Below are 21975 nucleotides of genomic sequence, written 5' to 3'. Positions count from 1 at the left end.
ATGTCACTGGAGTCAGAACATCTGGCAGTCGAGTTGCATTGTGGGTAGCGTATAAATAGAATAAAAAAAGAAGGTATCTCTGGTTCTGCTGCGTCAGTTTGAGTATTTTTCTAAATTCATCAAATGTTCACTTGGACTCAACGATGAAGTGATTAGATTTCAGAGGTCAAAGGTCACTGTGACCTCAAGTCTACCCCATGATGCGCACTTCCTCCCTTAAACTGTCTTTTTTAGAGGATGGAAGTGCGTTGACACTGAAAGTTAAATGCAGTGCACTGCAGTAATCAGGTCGTGTCCTCAAAAACAGCCAATCCGTTGAGTGCGGGTCGATGGACACTCCCTTAATCGCCGCCGTTATTCTACGTAGCGGAAGAGGCGGGACTTAATTCAAACTGGAAAATGGCGGTTAACGGCTCAACAGCAACTACCATATCAACAGCGATTCTCTACAGTTACACGTGATCTTTCACTATCACTCCACTGTTAACGGATGCAAACGGCAGAAAAAGAGGATCACAAGGGTTTTGGGCTGTTTGCGGAGTCGGAAGAGTTGTTGGAAAAACTTTGGGTAAAATAAACAGAAGAAGAAATACGATTGTCATTCCCGGTAATTGCTCTGCGGCAGTGTGCGGTTTGAGACAGCACTTACTGGGCGACCCGACCCCGGATAAGCTGTTGAAGATGAGTGAGTGAGTGAGTGACTTACTGGGGGACATGAGCGTACCAATCATGTCAGAACATAGGGCACATAGGGCACAGATGTCAGTTCCCTCACTGCAGCGATGCGCGATTTGAGACACAGCACCATTCTCATGAACACATCATCTCAGGGACGCCATTTTTTTTTAAATGTATCCAAAATCGGACACAGATACAAACTGATTAGTCCTTAACTCAAATTTTCATTTCACACAAATGTCTAATAAGATGAAATAAGCAAGCGATGAGAGTTTATATCCATACGGTCAACTTCACTGTGACATCATAGTGTTTCATGACTCACTGTGACGCTGATCTTTAAACTGTGCTGATTGTTTAGATCTGAAGATCTGCGCGAAGCATCATCGTTTCACCGAAAAATACCTCTTATTAAATTCCTTTAAAGTCTAAACTACATTTATTCTTCACGCTTTGACTGTTTGACGATGAATCTAGTGCTTACTTTGAACCCTAAAGAGAAGAATATTCCTCTGTCATGTGTGCAGAGTAAAGCTGCTCATTCAGACAACCTCCTCCAAAAGCAGCATCAACTCAATGTACCCATGACGTGCAGGGATCAGGGTAGTAGCTCTTAGTTCACACAGTCCTGCCATGATCGCAGGTATCTGTTCACTGCCAGACTCTGAAGGCCAGCTCCAGATGTTTTGTCTGGCTTCCCCTACGTTTCTTACCCTGCCAGGCTGGCATTACTCAGCCAGCAATCCCTAATTCTGCCAAACGTCACCGCTTTACTCCGCAATTTATTGGTGCACTTTAAGTTTTTCTCTTCTCCGACCGATCCTCAAAACAGTGGAACAGTGGTTGAAGGCAGCTGGCCTACACATCACCACCGAGGACCACATGAGCTCTAACATCGCCCGCCTTGTGGTGCAGGGATGCAAGGGTGGACGGCACCCGGTTATCATACGCAGCCACAAGGAGGTCTGGCAGCAGCCTCGGTGATGAAATCGATGTGAATAAGCGGGGAACGACTTGCATACAAGATGGCCTAGTGGGTCACCACAAGGGCCAGCCGGTGGCAGCGGGTTGTAAAGACAGGCGGCTGCAAGCGAGCTGGAAAACAGGCATGCACCTTTTTGTCCTTACACACACACACACACACACACACACACACGCACACACTCTCAGACAGTCCCACAGGGAACAACCATCATCCACTTACTCGAGAAAGCTGGTGATGTAGTCTTTGCTGCAGGCGGACCAGGAGAATGGGTTAGTGTTGGCTGTTATATGAGCGGCCATCAGCTTGGCCGTCTCGTGGCCTTTGGTACCGCAGGAATTCCCGATCCCATCGTGGTTCATCCCAAAACTGAAACACACAAAATAAAAAGTGCAGCTGGGTTATGACCATCATCAGTAACCACTGGTCCATTAGGCCACATCCACACGGCTACGTTTTCATTTTAAATAAGCAGAAACAAAAAAGAAGAGGAGATTTAGCTCCGTATGAGAAATGCTCTTTGTTCATATTGACACGTTTGAAAACGCATCACGCAGATAGACTAACGTTTCTCTGCAGCTGAAAATCATGTTTGTATAAGATGATGTGAAAATACAGAAAAGTACTTTGGAGGAAGAACAAACTGAAAGAAATGAGTTTAAGGCGATAACGGCGGTGGAATACACACATTTTGAGTCAATGCAAAGTCAATACCGCGACATATTAGAGCGGCAATGGGAGCATTATTCATTGCCGTGGCAACTTCCCCAAAAGAAGGATGAAATCACAAAAAGTACGTCAGCCTACCTAACTGACAAGACCGACTAACGTGGGTGTCTGGGTCGTCGTTTCCAAAGGTCTCTCTCACTAAAACCTTTCCAAATGTCTCCATTTTGGGGGCTCGGAGTCGTGTGGACGCGAGGCGCAAACGTAGCAGAAGTTACGCGACGTTAAATAGAAATGTCGTATTTGGACGTAGCCTTCAGCAGATGACATTGGACAGTCCAGGTTGCTGGTTGGGGGCTCGGAGTCGTGTGGACGCAAGGCGCAAACGAAGCAGAAGTTACGCGACGTTAAATGGAAATGCAGTGGTTTGGATGTAGCCTTCAGCAGATGACATTGGACAGTCCAGGTTGCTGGTTGGGGGCTCGGAGTCGTGTGGACGCGAGGCGCAAACGTAGCAGAAGTTACGCAACGTTAAATGGAAATGCAGTGGTTTGGACGTAGCCTTCAGCAGATGACAGTGGACAGTCCAGGTTGCTGGTTGGGGGCTCGGAGTCGTGTGGACACGAGGCGCAAACAAAGCAGAAGTTACGCGACGTTAAATGGAAATGCAGTAGTTTGGACGTAGCCTTCAGCAGATGACAGTGGACAGTCCAGGTTGCTGGTTGGGGGCTCGGAGTCGCGTGGACACGAGGTGTAAACGTAGCAGAAGTTACGCAACGTTAAATGGAAATGCCGTATTTGGACGTAGCAGATGACAGTGGACAGTCCAGGTTGCTGGTTGGTAGATGTGTGGGCCTGGCGGTAAAGGTCGAGCTCTGTGGCTCTGAAACAGCTGTGTGTAGAGGAGCCACGAGTCAAGGGTCAAACCCTGTCTGGAGCTGGAAAAGGCAAGAACGAGAAAAAGTTCTAATCACCACTTTGATGCCTGCCTGTCAATCAGCAGCTGCGTGTCTGAGCAGGCCGGGGAGGGAGAGTAACCACCCACTGGAGCTTCAGATCACTCGCTGCACCGGAGAACACGGAGAGACCTTTTGGGTCTGTTACGAAAGCCGCTCAAGAATTTCATTTGCACCGAGAGCTGAGAATAAATCATTTTAACAATTCTTTTTTTTACTTTAAACCTTATCTGTCTGGATATCGTTGGAGGGGAAAAACTCACGTTACAGCAGGATGTCAAAGCTTACTTTCCCTTCACAGTCCAGGAGCACAAATCAGGTCTAATGTATATAACAACCCCGACCACATCGCACAGCCTGAACTTGTTTTTCTAAGGCCGGCGTTTATGACATTTTACCCTACTCTGGAAATAAATCAGCCCGCTTGAAACCCCGCTGCACTGTATGTTTTTTTTATACATCCTCTAGAAGCAGAGACTATTTTTACAACTGCCCCACAACAGAAGCAGACACGAGACATAATAAAGGAAATCGCCATCTTGCTGAACTCTCTCGAGAGGGATACGTAGACTAATACATCATCATTATTTTGCTTTATATTCAGGAGGAAAGAGCCAGAGGTATGTGGACACTGACATTTGCATGAGGAAATATGTGGAGATACAGTTCAAGACGTCTGCAGAAAGGGGGGGAAAAAAGAAAACGGCTACATGCAAGTCTGGCAAACTCAAGTAAGCACTGTTTGTTTAAGAGCGATTATTAGAGCGCACACACTCGGGATGAAAGGATTCAAGATGATCGGAGGCAAAAGAAGGATTTCCATATATGAACGTCTTCAAGGAAAGACTGAAAATGTACGTTATCCCTTATTTAAAGCATACTACGTCTCTCCTCTCTATGAGGGTTGGTTTTTCACCGCGCCTTCCAGTGTGAAGGTTCAGAACAGCTATAAAGGCTTTGGACAAGGCCAGATTATTATCTTATCTTGAATATCGACGTACAAAAGCCAATCGGCACACGCCTACGCTCTGTACATGACTTGTCAAACAAGTCTGGACCACCCGTGAATTTTATTCGCAACCGAATGCAACACATTCGCTCAAATCCCCTCATACGTGCAACTTCCCCCTCCTATCAAACGTGTTGTGCTTATTGTTACTGCACTTGGATGTCTGAGCTTCACTGTGCAGAGAGATGTTTGTGCTCCCGGTTAAAATGGGACTCGGTTGAAATGCAAACACTGTGCTGTATCACGTGTCCATGAAGACGGAATATCTGAATACCAAAATTAAAAGCCGAATACGTATCCAACTAACGAGTATTTGGGTCCAGCTCTACCTCACTTTACTTTACTGAGGGAATAAATCCAGTGAGAAGTTTAGGCTCATTTTCTCATTGACTTCTATACAATCGCACTTCTTTTTAAAGCCAGTGGAGTCGCCCCCTGCTGGACATTAGAGAGAATGCAGCTTTAAGTGGAGTCTCCTCCTGCTGGACATTAGAGAGAATGCAGCTTTAAGTGGAGTCTCCCCCTGCTGGACATTAGAGAGAATGCAGCTTTAAGTGGAGTCTCCCCCTGCTGGATATTAGAGAGAATGCAGCTTTAAGTGGAGTCTCCCCCTGCTGGACATTAGAGAGAATGCAGCTTTAAGTGGAGTCTCCTCCTGCTGGACATTAGAGAGAATGCAGCTTTAAGTGGAGTCTCCTCCTGCTGGACATTAGAGAGAATGCAGCTTTAAGTGGAGTCTCCTCCTGCTGGACATTAAAAAGAATGCAGCTTTAAGTGGAGTCTCCTCCTGCTGGACATTAGAGAGAATGCAGCTTTAAGTGGAGTCTCCTCCTGCTGGACATTAGAGAGAATGCAGCTTTAAGTGGAGTCTCCCCCTGCTGGACATTAGAGAGAATGCAGCTTTAAGTGGAGTCTCCTCCTGCTGGACATTAGAGAGAATGCAGCTTTAAGTGGAGTCTCCTCCTGCTGGACATTAGAGAGAATGCAGCTTTAAGTGGAGTCTCCTCCTGCTGGACATTAGAGAGAATGCAGCTTTAAGTGGAGTCTCCCCCTGCTGGACATTAGAGAGAATGCAGCTTTAAGTGGAGTCTCCTCCTGCTGGACATTAGAGAGATAAATCATCCGTCTAGCACCACCTATGTTGTTGATAGACAGGCCAAATCAACCCATCAGATCAATGAATTGATGACGTACTCACAGAGAGTCAAGTCAAAGTAAACAACATGTGGGTAAAGGAGATTTTCCCTTTGTGTTTAACGTGAATTTACGGATCAAAGGCCCAATTTCAGGAGCCCGGTCCATATTCAACAGAAGGATCCAGAGAACAAAGAGTTAGTGAGCGGCTTGCTCCATAGCTGCTCATCTCATCCGTGGAAGCTTACACCTAGAAGTCGCTTCTCGTTGCGTCACACTTCGTGCCGCCTCAAAACCAACTCTGATTGGCTCAGTCGCTTGGGCAACCATCTCCAAATTTTCCTCACCGCAAGTTACCAGACTGATCTGCGAGTAAAATACAACGGGGCTCAGGATGGTCTTGCGAGGCTAGCTTTAAGGCCCTTCACCGTTGACTTCACTTTTCAGACCCTGAAGCTACGTTCATCTTTATTACACAGTTTGAATGGGAAGCGAATTTTCATTTATATGAACCATATCAGGCTACACGGTGGTACACGCAGACAACATGTGGAGTTTGCATGTTGTCTGCGTGGGTTTTCTCCGGGTACTCCGGTTTCCTCCCACAGTCCAAAGACGTGCAGGTGTTGGGTTCATTGATGACTCTAAATCACCCGTAGGTGTGAATGGTTGTCTGTCTCTGTTCGTCTCTATGTGCCCTGTGATAGACTGGCGTCCTGTCCAGGGTGTACCCCGCCTTACGCCCGATGTCAGCTGGGATCGGCTCCAGCCCCCCCGCGACCCCGACCCCGGGATAAGCGGTTGAAGATGAATGAATGAACCATATCATATATTTTTATTGAAAAGGCTATTTTCATGTGTGTTAAAACATGTGTGGAGGGGACCTTTAAAAGAATAAATCTGTCAAATTTTTACATTTTATAGCACAAACTTATAATTTTCACTAACTCACTTGTGGCCGATCTCGTGCGCGATGGTGAAAGCAGAACCGAGGCCGATGTCTTCATTGATGCTGCAACTCCTCTCCGGCTCGCACATTCCAGCCACGGAGGCCAAACCTAGACACACACACACACACACACACACACACACACACACGCACACACACACACCAGACAAACATACACACACAGGGTCAAGACGAAGCATTCTTAGGAGTTATGCTCATAAAACTGGGATTCCAAACGCACGATCTCCTGTTCACCAGCGGGGGAGTTGAGTTTAGCGTCACCTTGCAAACTATAGTGACTACTGCTGGAAAATGTCTAGACAAGAAGTTCAATTTATACATTTCATTTCATGTAACAAGGGATCGCCTAATACACGAGCCAAGGCAGGGAATAGAAGAACCCCTTCACCAACACCGTACCCGACCAGAAACCTGTCAGGAAATATAGATGTGTTGTGGGGAGAGAGAGAAAGGGAGAAGAGAAGAGGAGGAGAGGAGGAGGAGAGGGTGTTTAAAGTTGAAACCTCTCCACAATCCAGGTGTCGCCCTTTTTTCCCTAAAGCCTGACAGGTCAGATAGGGAGACAGGAGGCAATTCTTCACAGATTACATCTACAGGTGACTGGAGAGTGGATCATATGACAGCGCAAAGCAGGTGTGTGTGTGTGTGTGTGTGAGACTGTTGGGGGATGTGCATCAATGTGTGTGAAGAAAAGAGCCTGTTTTATGATGTTTTCAGGTTGAGGTAAAGGTAACGCTTTGTAAGACTTCTTTAATGGATGTGAATGCACAGGCATTTTGAAAAGAATCATCTCCCAGACATTACTCGTCAAGTATCCGGAATATCTGCAAAAGACAATGCAAATGATTTCACATCCACTACTCTTAACGCGAGTGTTAGGAGTCGGCGGGCTGAGTTGGTCGGGTTCCTTCTTTGTGACATGCCGGGCAACGAGACGAGACCGCTGTTCATTCATAACGGACTAATACGGACACTTGTGCACACACACACACACAGTCTGTTTGTCCGTCTACAGCTGGACTGCAGCTCTGATTACTACCTGCTGTTGAAACGTGTTTGGTCAATGTCATAAGAGAAATAGCACGATGAAGATGATGTATCCTGTGGTGACGGGGGCCGGACTAGATATGCTTTTGCTTCTCCCGCTCTCCCTTTCAGACATGTGAGTTGTATGATTTATACTGAGATAATGTGTGATGATGATTGATCTGACTGACATGCCCGAGATAAACAAATAACTTAATAAATAAACTACACCCGACTGAGCTCTGCCGTTTCGTTGCTCTGACTGTTTGTGGGTCTATCCAACCGCACCTCCAAGCCCAACTCAACCCCTTGGAGGTCAAAAATGAACTTAGAGGGCACAGACTAATTGGCATTTGCGATTAGTCAGGTGATGCCAGGTTATGAATTTCCGGCATGTCCAGACGGATAAAAAACGGTTGATTCATCTGAGGACGAGGCCAAAATCTGTTAAACGAGGCAAGCGATACCAGAAGTGCAGCGATACAACAGGTGGGAAAATGTTACACGGGGGAACTCTCTCCGCGAATCGATCTCAAGCTCTCGACAGACTTGCAGTTCAAGAGCGATCTCGCCCCAAACGTGATGACACACGTGCGTTTGCAGGCGTGAGTAACCCGTGCAGGTCATGTTTTGGTCAGCCAGCACTGCTTCAGATTTTCCTGTATGGTTTGCACGAAACTCCCTGCCTCCCTGCTAAAAGTGGCATGGCTTTTGTATCCTCTTCGCTAAGAGGCTAAACAAGAATAGACTCGCAAATCAGGAGGCCACTGAAACCATTACTGCAGGGAAAGAGAGAGCCTGGAGGTGAAGAAAGAAGGAGGAGAGGGAGGGAAAGGAAGAAGGGTGGCTACTCTACGATTAGTTTAAGAATGTGTGTGTGTGTGAGAGAGAGTAACGTGAGTGTGTGTGTGTGTGTGTGTGGGTCGTGGGTGAGCGCAAACACACACACAAACCCTGCATTGCGAGTTGTTTTCTTAACACCCGGGTGGACTGTGTATTATCTCCAGGCCCGTGATTACTCGGCAACCCTAAAGGCCAGTGATCTGACCCCGGGAGCATGATCCCTGAGAGGAGAGGGAGGAGAGGAGAAAGGGGTGGGTGTGGGTGGGGGGTGGGGGGGTGTTGGGGGTAGAGACAACGAGGAAGCCAAGCAGATGCCAGTGCAATTAAAGCGACCGGGGAATGTGACGAATGCGGTCAATCTGTCAAACCACCCCTGAAGTCACAATATTACCTCCAAGATATACTGTGGAGCCTGCGGGGCCTTCGCAAAGATAAGATGGGGAGAAGAGGGCTGGGCGGGTAGGAGGTTTGGGCCGGGACGGAGGCGTCGAAGAGGATAGAGAGAGAGGTGGAGGAGGAGCTGGGGGTCCCTGCCACCGCTTGCTGTCCTTTTTTCCACCCCCAATACCATCACAACCAGCATATCACCCACTCTATCTCCCTCCTGCATACTCCAACACTCCCTATAATTGTCCTTTTCCCCTTCCATTTTCCTCTCAACTCCTCCTCTCTTCTTCTCCATCTCCTCCTTCTGTCACTGCTCTCCTCTTTATCCCTCACCCCCCTCCCTCCCCGCCTCCCCGACACATACCTCGTCCTTTCTCTCTCAACCCCGCAGTGGAAGTGTAAACACCTTAGACAAACTGAGGTTTAGAGGCGGAGGAGAGAGAGAGAGAGAGAGAGAGAGAGAGAGACAGGAGGGTTTTATAAAGTGGAGGCAGCGCGAGGAGGTGACCGCGGCTGTCCAGGTTCAGGGCTCGCGGGCCTCAACCGGCGGAGGGGAGTCGCCGAAGAGCTATAATAACACAAGTGAAAACATCCTTCTCATTATGTCTCACAGGAGCCGTCTGGTGTTCTTTGAAAAAAGAGGAGACGGCGAAGGTTGCTAAATAAGGTTTGTCTGAGGACACGTCCAAGGCCAAAAAGCGAAAATGAAAACCCCTCTGGAGGGTGGAGGAGAAGAACGAAAGCCTAATCGGGAGAATCACATCGTCAACATCGACGAAGACGACCAATTTGGCGAGAAAACACATGTTAATAATAACAACATAGTAATAAATCCACTCACCTAAGGTACCGCAGGGTTTGTTCTTGTAGGTGCAGATGTCGTACCTTCAGAAAAAACACAAACAATTAAATTAACTTTTATTTTTTAATTTAACTTTGTACAGTATTTTCCTCCACTGGCTCTTTGCCACTCCATTCTTTCCGTGTTTAATCACACAGTCTGGCCAGACGTAATCTCAACCTTTAGCATGTAACAATAGCATGTAATGAAGTAGTGACAGGTCAGAGAAAACACCTGGTTCACTCCTGCATCTACAGCAATCAGCCTTTGGGAAAACGTTAGTTACAACACACAGGGCTCAGACGGGAACGAGAGTAAAGTGAAACGCTTCGCTCACGCTGCGTCCCTACTGTTAACCCCCCGTAACTCACACACAGGTAAGCCAATGGAGCCGTGGGGGCACACACACACACACACACACACACACACACACACACACACACACACACACACACACACACACACACACACACACACACACACACACACTCTGAGCCACATCAGACATTTCAAATGAGTGATCCAATCATTCCTAAAGCTTTTAATCTATTAAAACCAAGGGCACAGCAAATTTAATTTCATTCTCCTTCCCCTCTCTCTCTCTCTCTCTCTCTCTCTCTCTCTCTCTCTCTCTCTCTCTCTCTCTCTCTCTCTGTCTCTCTCTTTCTCTCTCTCTCTCCCTCCCTCTCTCTCCCTCCCTCTCTCTCTCACCTCCTCCCTCCCTCCCAGTGGCGCTGCTCCAAACCTTTGAGGTACAATCGTAACCTCATTTAGGACGTCGATTTGTTTTGATTTCCCTAATTTCCCCCCTCTGTGTCTTTTTTCGGAGTGTGACGAGAAGGGTAAATCATTTTTTTAATCAAAAGGTTTTTGCAGTGACGAAGAAGAAGAAGAAGAAGAAGAAGAAGAAGAAGAAGAAGAAGAAGAAGAAGTCGTCGTAGTAGAATACACTGCTTCCTGTGAGGCTGGTTATAACAACAGACCATAAGGGCCTCTATGATAATATCATTAGACATTTAAACAGTCATCATATTAATGTAATAGAGGACGTCAGAGCTGCACAGATTCATCGATTAGCTGTCAACAAATAAAGTAATCAGCGACTGTTTTGACTTTAAAAGAACAGCGACGTGTTCAGATTCCAGCTCCTTAAATGTGAATATCTCCTGGTTTCTTTCCCTCTCTGTAAAGTCTACTATCATCTTGGGTTTTGAGAAACACTGATCGACATCTTTCACCATTTTCTTCCATTTTATTGAACAAACGAATGAACGATTGATCAAGAGAATAAAATAATGAGAATAATTTGTTAGTTGCATCAGAGAGAGCCTGGGACGTTGCCTTCAAACGTCTTGTTTTGTCCGACCAAACATTTCAAAAACCAAAGATATTCAGCTTACAGTTACATAAAACTAAGATGCAAACCTTTACATTACAGAAGCTGGAGCCAGAGAACATTTGATGCTTTTGCAAATTTAACCAAATTTAATGGACTAATTGTTTCAACTCAGTGTCCTCTGAGCTGAGAGCTGCATCAACCACCTTAAAAGTCCTACTGGACCCTTTTTAGGTGCATTCCACCATTGCGAGGAATGCCTGACTGCTCCTCCAGACATGGTGGTTAATGAGGGCTTCCTGGTGTCTACCATCAGCTATTTATACTATCTCCAATGTTAGCATCCCTGAGCTCAGCTGGTGCCTCCTCCCTACAGCTTATTATCTCATTATCTCTCGCCTACGTTTGCCTATAGCTATATTTACTCCACATCCACCAATATTCATCATATGGATTTAACTCTGCGCTGCAACACGGACATAACAGCTTTTACATAACTGACACTATGCCGCATGCGTACGAAACAAGGTATTTGAGGTGTTACACCCCTTAAACAACTGTAACACTGGATCACTAAAATAAAATACATTTATAACACAGACTAGAGTCCACAGCCATGCAAGCAGCTCTATGAGATTGTACTGGAGGCTGAATGCTAATGCCAGCATGCTAACATGCTCACGATGACAATGTTAACATGCTGATGTTTCGCAAGTATATTGCTAACCATGTTCAATCTTTGTTTAGCGTGTTAGCATGCTAAAATTGGCTCATTAGCACTTAACAAAAAGTACAGCTGAGACTGCTGAGAACGTCATTAGCTCTGCAGGTATTCTTTTGAACCGTTTAGCTCATTGATGTATGGCTTTACACTTTTGCGCGGTTGTTCCAACACCTAGCAAAGCCATTTAACCGGGTGAGTGGTCGACACTTCAATTTTTGGATTGTACGGCACATTTGCTGTACAGGTTAGTCTTGTCGCTCTTGCTTACATTTGTCAGGTGGTCAGAAACACAACTTCATTTGGACGACAATGTTGCCTGATGGATGCGTAGGCAAATTGTTTGCTAGCATGTTAGCTAACCACTTTACGGCAGGTTTAGCAAGTGACCATAAATTGATTCATGCAGCTTTAAATACTCTTTCTTTTGTGCAGTTTGTGAGTTTTTGAGTTACAAGCTGGTCCCACAAGGTGCTTGGTATCTAAAAAACAATGCGAATGTGCTGTTGCATTTATAATCTATGAGATAAACCCCATGACCTTTAGCATGTAGACTCCACTAGGTAGCCTGTAGCTGGTGGTGCTTTGTGAAGCTAAAACCACCAATAAAAACAGGAGCCAAAGAAGCTGGAGAACATCAACTGACAGACAAGAAGCAAGAGCTCACTAATGATAGAAAGGCTGTTTTGTACAGAGCACAGAGAGTCAAAACTTGGCTTTAGCCCATGTCAATCACAGAACGCCATCCTCTCCCGACACAAAACCAGTTGGGGAATATACAGTATATACTTTAGTTGCTAGGTTATATGGCCAAAACAGTTCTGGCAACAATGAAGCCTATTCCAGGTAATGACAGCGTTTTGCAGTTTTATGGTAACACCCTTGACATAAATTGCGGTATGACAGGTACAGTTAGACTGAAACAGCACATTTAGTTTTCAGTGTTTTATTCCATCAGCTTTTAACACGTACAAGTAAAGTTTGTGCATAAGAGAGTTCATTGCTGAAGCTGCCGGCCACCTCTGTTAGCAAACACACACACACAGAGCTAGTCTGAAGCTGAACCACTGCTTTTAACAGCACAGAAAATAACCTGCTACCTATTTGCTTAAAACGAGAAAATAAGCGCTACTTACAGTGAACATAACAACTAAAGCCTACACTTACCGGGTGATTAGAACAGCGTTGTCATGGTGAGCCATCCCGTTTTCAGGAATGCTGTTGCCGTCACTGTGATGAGACAGGATCGACTTCTGCCACTTACAGAAACTGTCCAGAGACTTGTCAGCATGGTGGTTGATCTCCAGGTTAGGCTGTGAAACACAACACAACTTACAGGCTGAACAGTGCAACGTGATACAGTATTACAAAACAAGACCACGTGATACACAATTCTGTGTTTCAGAACATTAGAGTACCGCACCTACCATGCTGTACTGTAGCATACAATACAGTATGGTAGCGCATTACATCGTACATTACAGTATTGCACAGTACTATATACTACCGCATCATATCGTACCGCACCGCATCGTACCACACCGCATCGTACCGCATCGTACCGCACCGCATCGTACCGCACCGCATCGTACCGCACCGCATCGTACCGCACCGTATCGTACCGCACCGTATCGTACCGCATCGTACCGCATCGTACCGCATCGTACCGCACCGCATCGTACCGCACCGCATCGTACCGCACCGCATCGTACCGCACCGCATCGTACCGCACCGCATCGTACCGCACCGCATCGTACCGCACCGTATCGTACCGCACCGTACCGCACCGTATCGTATTGTACCACACCGTATCGTACCGCACCGTATTGTACCGCACCGTATCGTACTGCACCGTATCGTACCGCACCCTATCGTACCGCATCGTATCGTACCGCATCGTATCATACCACATCGCATCGTACCGCATCGCATCGTACCGCATTGTATCATACCGCATCGTATTGTATCGCATCGTATCGTACCGCATTGTATCGTACCGCATCGTATCGTACCGCATCACATTGCATCACACTGCCTCGTAAAACATTGCATAATATCACACCTTACTTTATCGTACGTATCGTATCGCATTGCATCATAAATAACAGCATCGCACGTACTGTATCCCACCAGGACGCTCAAGCTAAAGAGGATACAAACAAACAAACAAACAAACAAACTGATTGCATTATATATTACAGTTTTGCACCGTATTATATCGCACATTACAGTATCGTACCGTACCATAAGCATTGTGTCGTATCGTAACATATTGTGCCGTATCGTACATTACCATATCATAACATACCGTAAAGTTTAGTGTAATACTGTAACATGTCGTATCATGTCATTTCATATCATGTCGTAGCGATCTGTGTAATGTTGCACGCGTTGTGTTGTATCTTATTGCATAATTCCATAATGCGTTGTGTTGTATCGTCTTGCGTCATATCACATTGTATTGCGTTATATCTTGTTGTATTGAATAGTTTTGAATAGGATAAAGTTGTCTGATTGTATATGTATTTTGTTGAATCATATTGTGTCATATCACATCACATCACATCATATACTGTACAGTACGGTAAACCATAATCTAGACTTGAGTATGGACTCATTGAAAGCAGATGGACTCACTACATTTCTTAACAAAAGTTTTTAAAGCAACTCGATGTGACACAGGGGTGCCACATGACCACATATGTGTCACTGTATTAAATGCCATGTGTTGACACATCACATTATCTGGATGTGGAGGAGTGCTGCACTGGGATTTAATAGAATAGTCGTAGAAAAGGTAGAAGGTAAAACCATTCATAGCAGGAGGAGGAGTTGTACAACTCAAAGAAAGAGTACTTGCATTATTAGGAAAAACAGGAGAGTTGTTGTGGAGTCTGCGAAATGCATCTATTTCCACGAATGTAATGGTTTCAACTTAGGGAAACCATTGCATCGCCAGCTGATGATGCAATGCAGATTGAGCTGATTGATTATAATACAATACTGAACAACTCAACAGCCCATCAGTGACTCACTTTCACCACAAAATGTTTGTTTTTTTAACCGTATTTCCTGATAGACGAGTATTTCCTTCCTATCGGATCAAAGCACGGCTCCACTTTACATGAGAACTTGGACCTGATGCTGCAAAAAGGAGCCGCTATGACCCCTTTAGAAAAAAACAGATGCTAGGGAAGGCCCTCTGTTTCTCCCATCACACATACATACACATGTACGGTGCATGTACGAATCCTCAATCAAGGCTCCCTGAGGAAAGATGCCTGAGCACATCTTTCATCTGAAGTGGCGGCCATATGGTGAATAGTCTCTCTTCTCTCTCCCCTTCGACCGCATAAAATACTGCAGCTCACTCACGCCAAGGGTATCGGTTATACACACACTACAGGTGAAGGTACAGACACTATAAAAAGAGCTCACGGTTAAAACAACAGCCATAGCGCTGCATGGATGACTCAAGGTTAGTAAGAATAAGTAGAAAAACAGTGAAACATACAAGAGGTCGGGGTAGAAAGAGAGTTTTTCTTACCTGGTCTTCAGTCAGAACAATCAACCGGGTCACAATGATGTTCACAACATTTCCTAGACTGGCATCACGGTAAAGTTTGGCAACCTGACCTCCAGAAAAGAAGAAAAGACACAAAGTCAGACAAATTGTGTCCATGTGTCAAAACAGCTAATCTAATCAACCATCAAGCACTGCCTGCATTACTGTAGATATCCACCGTGGTGGAGGAAGTATTCAGATCCTTTATTATACACACACTGTGAATGCAATGTGCAGTAAAATGTGTTTTCCTTTCATATCTGATGATTCTGGATGAATCTTGCTGTTGCATTGATGTGTTTGTTGCATTTTCCTGCTGTAGATGTTTAAAGTTGAGCCCACTTGAACTCCTTTTTATCCTGTTTTGTAGTTTAATCTTCATAAATGCATCATATTCTATAAGATCATCGTGTGTTTGTAGCGTGGCCGTCCTGTGAAAACCACGTTTCTCTAAAAAGTTTGTGTTTTCAGCTTTGTGACGGTGCATTTTCCAGATCCAAGAGGCTTTTTAAACACTTTATTTATCTTCAGGAGGAGGAGAACTGTCTCAACACATAAAGAAACACTTCATCCTTCTGTCGCGTGTGCCATGAAAGATTCACTCCATGTGCCTAAACCTGTTTTCCCTTTTCTCAGCAGGCTGGCGATCAGGCCGACACACCTGCAGCCCATCAACTCCCTGATGCCAACCTGCTATATAAAGCCAGCAAGACCGTTCCCTCAGGAGACACAGACCCACCAGCACCTTTGGTCCCACATTATGATTGGTTAAAAGCTTTGTTTTAAGTAGTAGTTTGACAAGTTTATCACAAACATTCAACAACAACACATGTGGAGATACGTGGTTTCCACTGGACAGAGAGGAAATGGAAAAACTGTCACCTGAAAGTAACGCTGACGGTCAAATGTAGTGGAATATTTACCTCTGAGATGAGTAGAAGTACACAGTAGATACATAAAATGGAAATACTCAAGTACAAGTACCTCCAATTTGTATTAGAGTACAGAACTTAGTGACATTTCACCCCTGGATATCCATTAACTAACAAAGGGCAACAACAAAATGACCAAAAAGTAGGATCAAACTTACAATATTCATCACAGACAAGATGTAGTGCTCGATGTCTTTGCGTCCGTGGTAACCGACCATCATTTTGTCAGCAACCACGAGCGTCTCCACGAAGCGCTCGCTGCTGACGGAGCGCCTCTTTCTGCGGGTGCCGTCGGACTGCTCGCTGTCGTTTCGGGGCACCAGGGACGAGTGGACAGGGGAAGACGTGCTGAGCTGGCGAGGCGTACTGGTTTTAATGAGGTCTGCGAACGACAGGGAGACGAAGACGGCTTATATGGCGAATTATGAACTCCGTAATCATGATGCATTGTGTGTTTGAGACAGAGGTGGTTTGTGTACGGCCGGTGCATATAGGGAATCTGCCCCTTTGAACCTTGCAGCTAAAACTTTTGCTTTATGACCCAGATGCTCTGGGAAAAAGCTATAAGATGGTACATGTTAGGGCTTGCTAGCTTCCTGGCGATGACAGCCTTTGCTTTCTTATAAGACCTTGGCCCAAATACCTCGATATCCACCTGGTTCTTTTTCTCCAATTCATCATATCTCAGTAGACGCAGCGTTGGGTCGGAGATGCTTGAATTTAAAAAATCGTGAACGTGATTGACGGTTCTATAAATAGGATTTGTGCTTCTATAAAAGTCAGAGGCAGGAACTCTCCATGCACTGAAGGGCCTTTTTATGAGGCTCACAGGTTGAAAGGTGTCCAGGCCGGGAGCGACTACAGCACACAAGAAGCCCGGTCATGTCTACCAAACCCTGGGCCTAGAACCAAACCAGCACTTCCTCTAACCTGCTATGTATAGTTATTCCTTTACGTCAGTTCCACCCACACAGAGTCCAACCCAGATGGAGGTTCACCAACCTGAAATGCCACAGCTGAACTCCTGGCTATGCTCTTGTGGTGAGGGAATGGCAGACATTTTATAAATAACATGTTGCTGTGCTTCTTCCAGGTTCCATTCACCGGAGGTGGTGGAGGATATGTTCTTTAACGGCTCTATCAAATACTGTTCCTCCTCTGTTGTTATGACACCGTGCTTGTTGTTGGGGAGAGAAGATGAGGGAAAGAAAAAACAGGTTACAAACACAAGCAAACCTTGTTACTGAATGCATTAATTAGAACATTTGTGCAGGAAAAAAGCAACTTGAAGGTAGACCCCTCCCATTTTAAACAGTGCAGTTCAGTTTACTTGGACACAAATACGCCAGAGGTAGAACCCATTGATACAAAGACTGTTTGCACGAGTTGACAGTTTTACAAACTGGGCATAAACGCATGCACATCCCAGGCTTATTAAATATCACTCATAAAGAAGACAGAACTGGCGTTACCGGTGAGCTAGCTTCCAGCTAACATCTGTGTGCAAAGTGGACGACATGACAGTGACAGCTCTCTGTTCAGTGACAACCCCCCCCCCCCCCCCCCCCACCCACCCGCGCGCACGGTTGATGGTTAAAGGACAAGAGACTTTCCCACTATAGATGGTTCCTGGCATTTTAGGTAGTTTCTAATCATGGTGACTTTTGTTCAAGTGTTTGTTTTTCTGATTTGTTTTGTTATAATTTGTTATTTGATACTATAAAATGGGGCGACACGTCATAATCGTTCTGGCGGGTGTACGGACGGGACTTCCATACTGCAGCTCCAACCCTTGATCACTACCGTGTAGAATCCGGACAGATGGCAGCGCCCGTATCCCGGACGCTTTGGCGTGATTTTTGCACAGTGGGAGAAAGTCAAGACGTGTCGTCCATCTTTAAATACTTAAATACAGTCTACGGTCAAATAAACACAGATCGATCAGATAACCCCGGATGACGTCATCAGCGATAACCCCGATGACGTCATCAGCGATAACCCCGATGACGTCATCAGCGATAACCCCGATGACGTCATCAGCGATAACCCTGATGACATCACCTGACAGAAAGCTGGTGGATGTGGCGTTTGAAACACTTTCACAAACTTTTTTACCATTCAGAGAAAATCTGATGAAGGATTTTATTGAAAGCTGCATCATCGGAAATTTAGGATCCACCTTCTTTTGGGGCGGCAGTAGCTCAGTCCGTAGGTGACTTGGCTGGGTACCGGAGGGTCGCTGGTTCAAGTCCCTGTGTGGACCATGAATGAAGCGTGGACTGGTGGCCCAGTTCATCCCCTGGGCACTGCTGAGGTGCTGTTGAGCAAGGCACCGAACCTCCAACTGCTCAGGGCGCTGGTCACAGGCAGCCCCCTTGCTCTAACATCTCTCCATTAGTTGCATGTATATAGGTCCTGTTTGTGCATGTGTGTGTATTTCGGGCCTGTGTGTGTGTGTAAAGTGAAAATTGAATTTCCCCGTTGCGGGACGAATAAAGGAATTCTTCTTCTTCTTCTTCTTCGTTTCAGAGTAAACATCAGGATATCTGAGTGTTCGATTTTGGACAATTTCGTCTTTATCGTGTCTGTTTCAAGCCTCCCAACTAATGGAAGTATATTTTATAATATTTAATACCTCCCCCCCCCCCCCTTTGCATAAATAATAGGATCCCTCGCACAACCTCCTCCCCTTGATGGAGTCATGTCTCAGGGAATAGTTAGCGTACATTAGTTCCTAGTCTGCAGTCAAAGTTAAGTACCCCAGACAATCAATTGCATTCAAATCCTTGTTCTCTGCCCTTCAACACCCCCCGTGGAGCACCGACAGAGAGAAGTCCTTCAACGTGAGTTTATAGAAAACAATAACTCTGTAAAACCTACCATGAAAACAATTAGCCACACATCGCACCAGCGCACACACAGAAACACGTTCGATCGAGGGGTTTTAATAGGCTGATGTCAAAACCTCAAACTGTCCAGACAGCTGATTACACAGACACAGTTTTGTCCATTTTTGGTGCCGTTTAGAAAAAAGGGGCAAACACTAATTCAATTTATGATCGTCTGTCTTGCCAACACATTTGGCTTCATGTTTTCTGCACATAATTGCATTTGCCAATAATAAGCGGGGCCTATTTTTCCCTTCTTTTGAGTTATTCGGACCCAAGGAGGGATAACAACTATTAAAACGTCTTCCAATTTCTTGATTAGTAAAGAGAAGCTGGACAGTCACGCAGTCTGTGGATAAAAACCTAGACAGGATAATTAGATGCCTTGTTAGTGCTGTTGTTGAACGGAGCGCATGAAGTAATATCTGTGATTTAAACGCATTATTTAACAACAGCAAAAGGATCAGCTAAAGAAATGTGATCCCAACTACTGAAGCTTTTACAAATGAAGGTCAAAGCGTGATATTTAACGCACAAATGGAAAGAAAAGCCCTGACGCTTATCACTAACACATCACCGGTGGAGATGATTCTTCTCCACGAGCATCACCTCGCTGCGAGCCGCCTGCAGACTCAGCGTGCCAAGTGGAAGGAAGCCAAGACCCTGTTAGGCAAACTACAATCGGTCTAATCCTTTGGCTGACACGAGAGCAGCACAAGCGAGGTAATATATTAGTTATCTGACATTAGTATTGGGGTTTGTTTGAGGTCAGTGGCTTGAACTCGAGCCACTTGGTGTAATAACTTAAAAAAAAAGGTCTACTCACCAGGCCCTTGCAGTTGCTGAGTGCCACTCTGGTCGTGCTGTGCTGATTTTGCAAGGATCCAACGTAGTGACAGTTATCCACCATGTTGTGACGCCACTCCAGCCCTTCTTTGCCCCAATACTCCACTGTGAAATGTTTTGACACCAGGTGGGGGTTGAGTGTCAGGTTCAAGTGAAAGTGTTTTCCGTAGGCTGACAGTCTGTAGAAAAGCCGGGACTCTGGGGGGTCCGGGTCCAACGCAGGCAACTGTCCCATCATGGGGTCCACCGCCCCCCGTCTCCGTCGGCCCGGCCGGTGGTGCTTCACAGTGTAGCTCAGGAACTCTCCGCTCTCATCCACCCGTACCGGGACAGTCAACTGGTAATGCTGCAGGTAGGACAGGAACTCCTCTTTTACAGGAGAAAGAAGAGAAGAAGAGAATGTGATCGTGAACATAAGGTAGCGCTTTACGTCCAGGTCCTTTGTAATAAGCATTAGTTAATAGATAACAATGGCCTTAAAAGTCCCTATAAAATACACGTTAACTTTGATAAGACTATATAAGTGTTATGCTGTTGTGTATGCTTTGGAGCTAATCTAACAATGTATTGTTCTCGCTTCACATCCGGTAGCTGCAAAAAGCATATTTAACGGTTAAAAGGGCAAAGTTAATAGCTGCATAGTTAACTGAGCCTCTGTCTTCGGTGTATTAATACAGCATTAGGTTAGGGTTAGGGGTTAGGGTCAGGGTTAGGGTCAGGATTAGGGGGTAGGGTTAGGGTCTACATAGACCTATTTGCAGAGGAATTCGGTACTGATTGTGGAAAAAATAAAAAACCTTGTAACATAGGACCCTTTCTGTGAAAAGGTCACAAGTGGGGAACATAGGTATGCTCCCGTAAACTGCTAATAAGTGCCAAGCTAACAGCTAATAAGTTCCAAGCTAACAGCTAATAAGTGCCTAGCTAACAGCTAATAAGTGCCAAGCTAAATGCTAATAAGTCCATAGCTAACTGCTAATAAGTGCATAGCTAACTGTTAATGAGTGCATAGCTAACTGCTAATAAGTGCATAGGTAACTGTTAATAAGTGCATAGCTAACTGTTAATAGGTTCATAGCTAACTGTTAATAAGTGCATAGCTAACTGCTAATAAGTGCAAAGCTAACTGTTAATAAGTGCATAGCTAACTGTTAATGAGTGCATAGCTAACTGCTAATGAGTGCATGGCTAACTGTTAATAAGTGCAAAGCTAACTGTTAATAAGTGCATAGCTAACTGTTAATAAGTGCATAGCTAACTGCTAATAAGTGCAAGGCTAACTGTTAATAAGTGCATAGCTAACTGTTAATAAACGCATAGCTAACTGCTAATAAGTGCATAGCAAACTGCTAATAAGTGCATAGCTAACTGCTAATAAGTCTATAGCTAACTGCTAATAAGTGCATAGCTAACTGTTAATAAGTGCATAGCTAACTGCTAGTGACTGCATAGCTAACTGTAATAAGCTGCTAATACGTGCATAATAATGTATAAGTGTGTATACATGTCATATCTAACAATAAATGTGTTTATGATGCTATTATTAACACTTATATTCTTTTTTGAACATAACAATGTTAATAAACATCTTAACAGGCCTTATGATAAGGCCCTTATAAAATATTACCAAACACTTACTAGGGGGGGGGGGGGCATTAATAAAAAAGCGTTAGGCCTACTGAACATAGGAGGTACGATCGTCCTGACCTCTTCCTGTCCTGTCAACATCATACCTTGAGAGTTGTGTGAAAGTCTGTTGATGCTTTGAAACTCAGAAGCAGCCATCACCACCAGGCTCAGTGTCCAAGTCAGCGTCTTCCACAAAATTTCCATAATTCAGGGAACGGTGTGACATGGGGTGGAGGGTAGAGGGTGCTACAAACGGGTTAAAAGCACGCGATCGGGCCAGTGCCACACCATAACAAGTCCATGGTTCTTCTCCTTCACTTGAATGTTCTCGTCTCGCTCCAAGGCTCATAAAGGTCTCAGATTTCTCCTGAGGGCAAGTGCTTCCACATCTCACTGGCCTCTGGATTCATGTCAGCAGCTGGTAGAAAACAGCGTAATCCATCAGACACACGTCCCTCTCAGGTGTAACTCCAAACAGGAAGCTCTATATTGGAAACTTGTCTTGACCGATCCATCTGCATTCCTGCGAAGGCAATCGGTCAGAGGTTAAAGAACCTGTTATCGCT

At 45.2% G+C, this 21975-nt stretch overlaps 1 protein-coding gene across 3 annotated transcripts in view; it reads right to left on the bottom strand.

The window, feature by feature from the left end:
- The window catches only part of adamts6 (ADAM metallopeptidase with thrombospondin type 1 motif, 6), a gene marked incomplete at both ends in the record, with an annotated part of 65741 nt that extends 44128 nt beyond the window's left edge, over positions 1-21613 (bottom strand). The window contains 9 exons of one of the 3 annotated variants that reach the window (XM_083929468.1): positions 1883-2029; positions 6378-6483; positions 9493-9536; positions 12717-12862; positions 15097-15180; positions 16205-16412; positions 17045-17223; positions 19761-20149; positions 21514-21613. In XM_083929468.1, the coding sequence (XP_083785594.1) occupies positions 1883-2029; positions 6378-6483; positions 9493-9536; positions 12717-12862; positions 15097-15180; positions 16205-16412; positions 17045-17223; positions 19761-20149; positions 21514-21613 (1403 nt within the window). Of the gene's footprint in view, positions 1-1882; positions 2030-6377; positions 6484-9492; positions 9537-12716; positions 12863-15096; positions 15181-16204; positions 16429-17044; positions 17224-19760; positions 20150-21513 lie in introns of all 3 variants that reach the window. The other 2 variants (XM_083929469.1, XM_083929467.1) reach the window with 2 other exon arrangements.
- Between the last annotated feature and the right edge of the window lie 362 nt (positions 21614-21975).

Source organism: Echiichthys vipera, assembly GCF_963691815.1.
Source record: "Echiichthys vipera genome assembly, chromosome: 16".
Taxonomy (NCBI): Eukaryota; Metazoa; Chordata; class Actinopteri; order Perciformes; family Trachinidae; genus Echiichthys; species Echiichthys vipera.
Note: the sequence above shows the minus strand (reverse complement) of the source record. Positions and strands in the feature narration are given on the sequence as shown.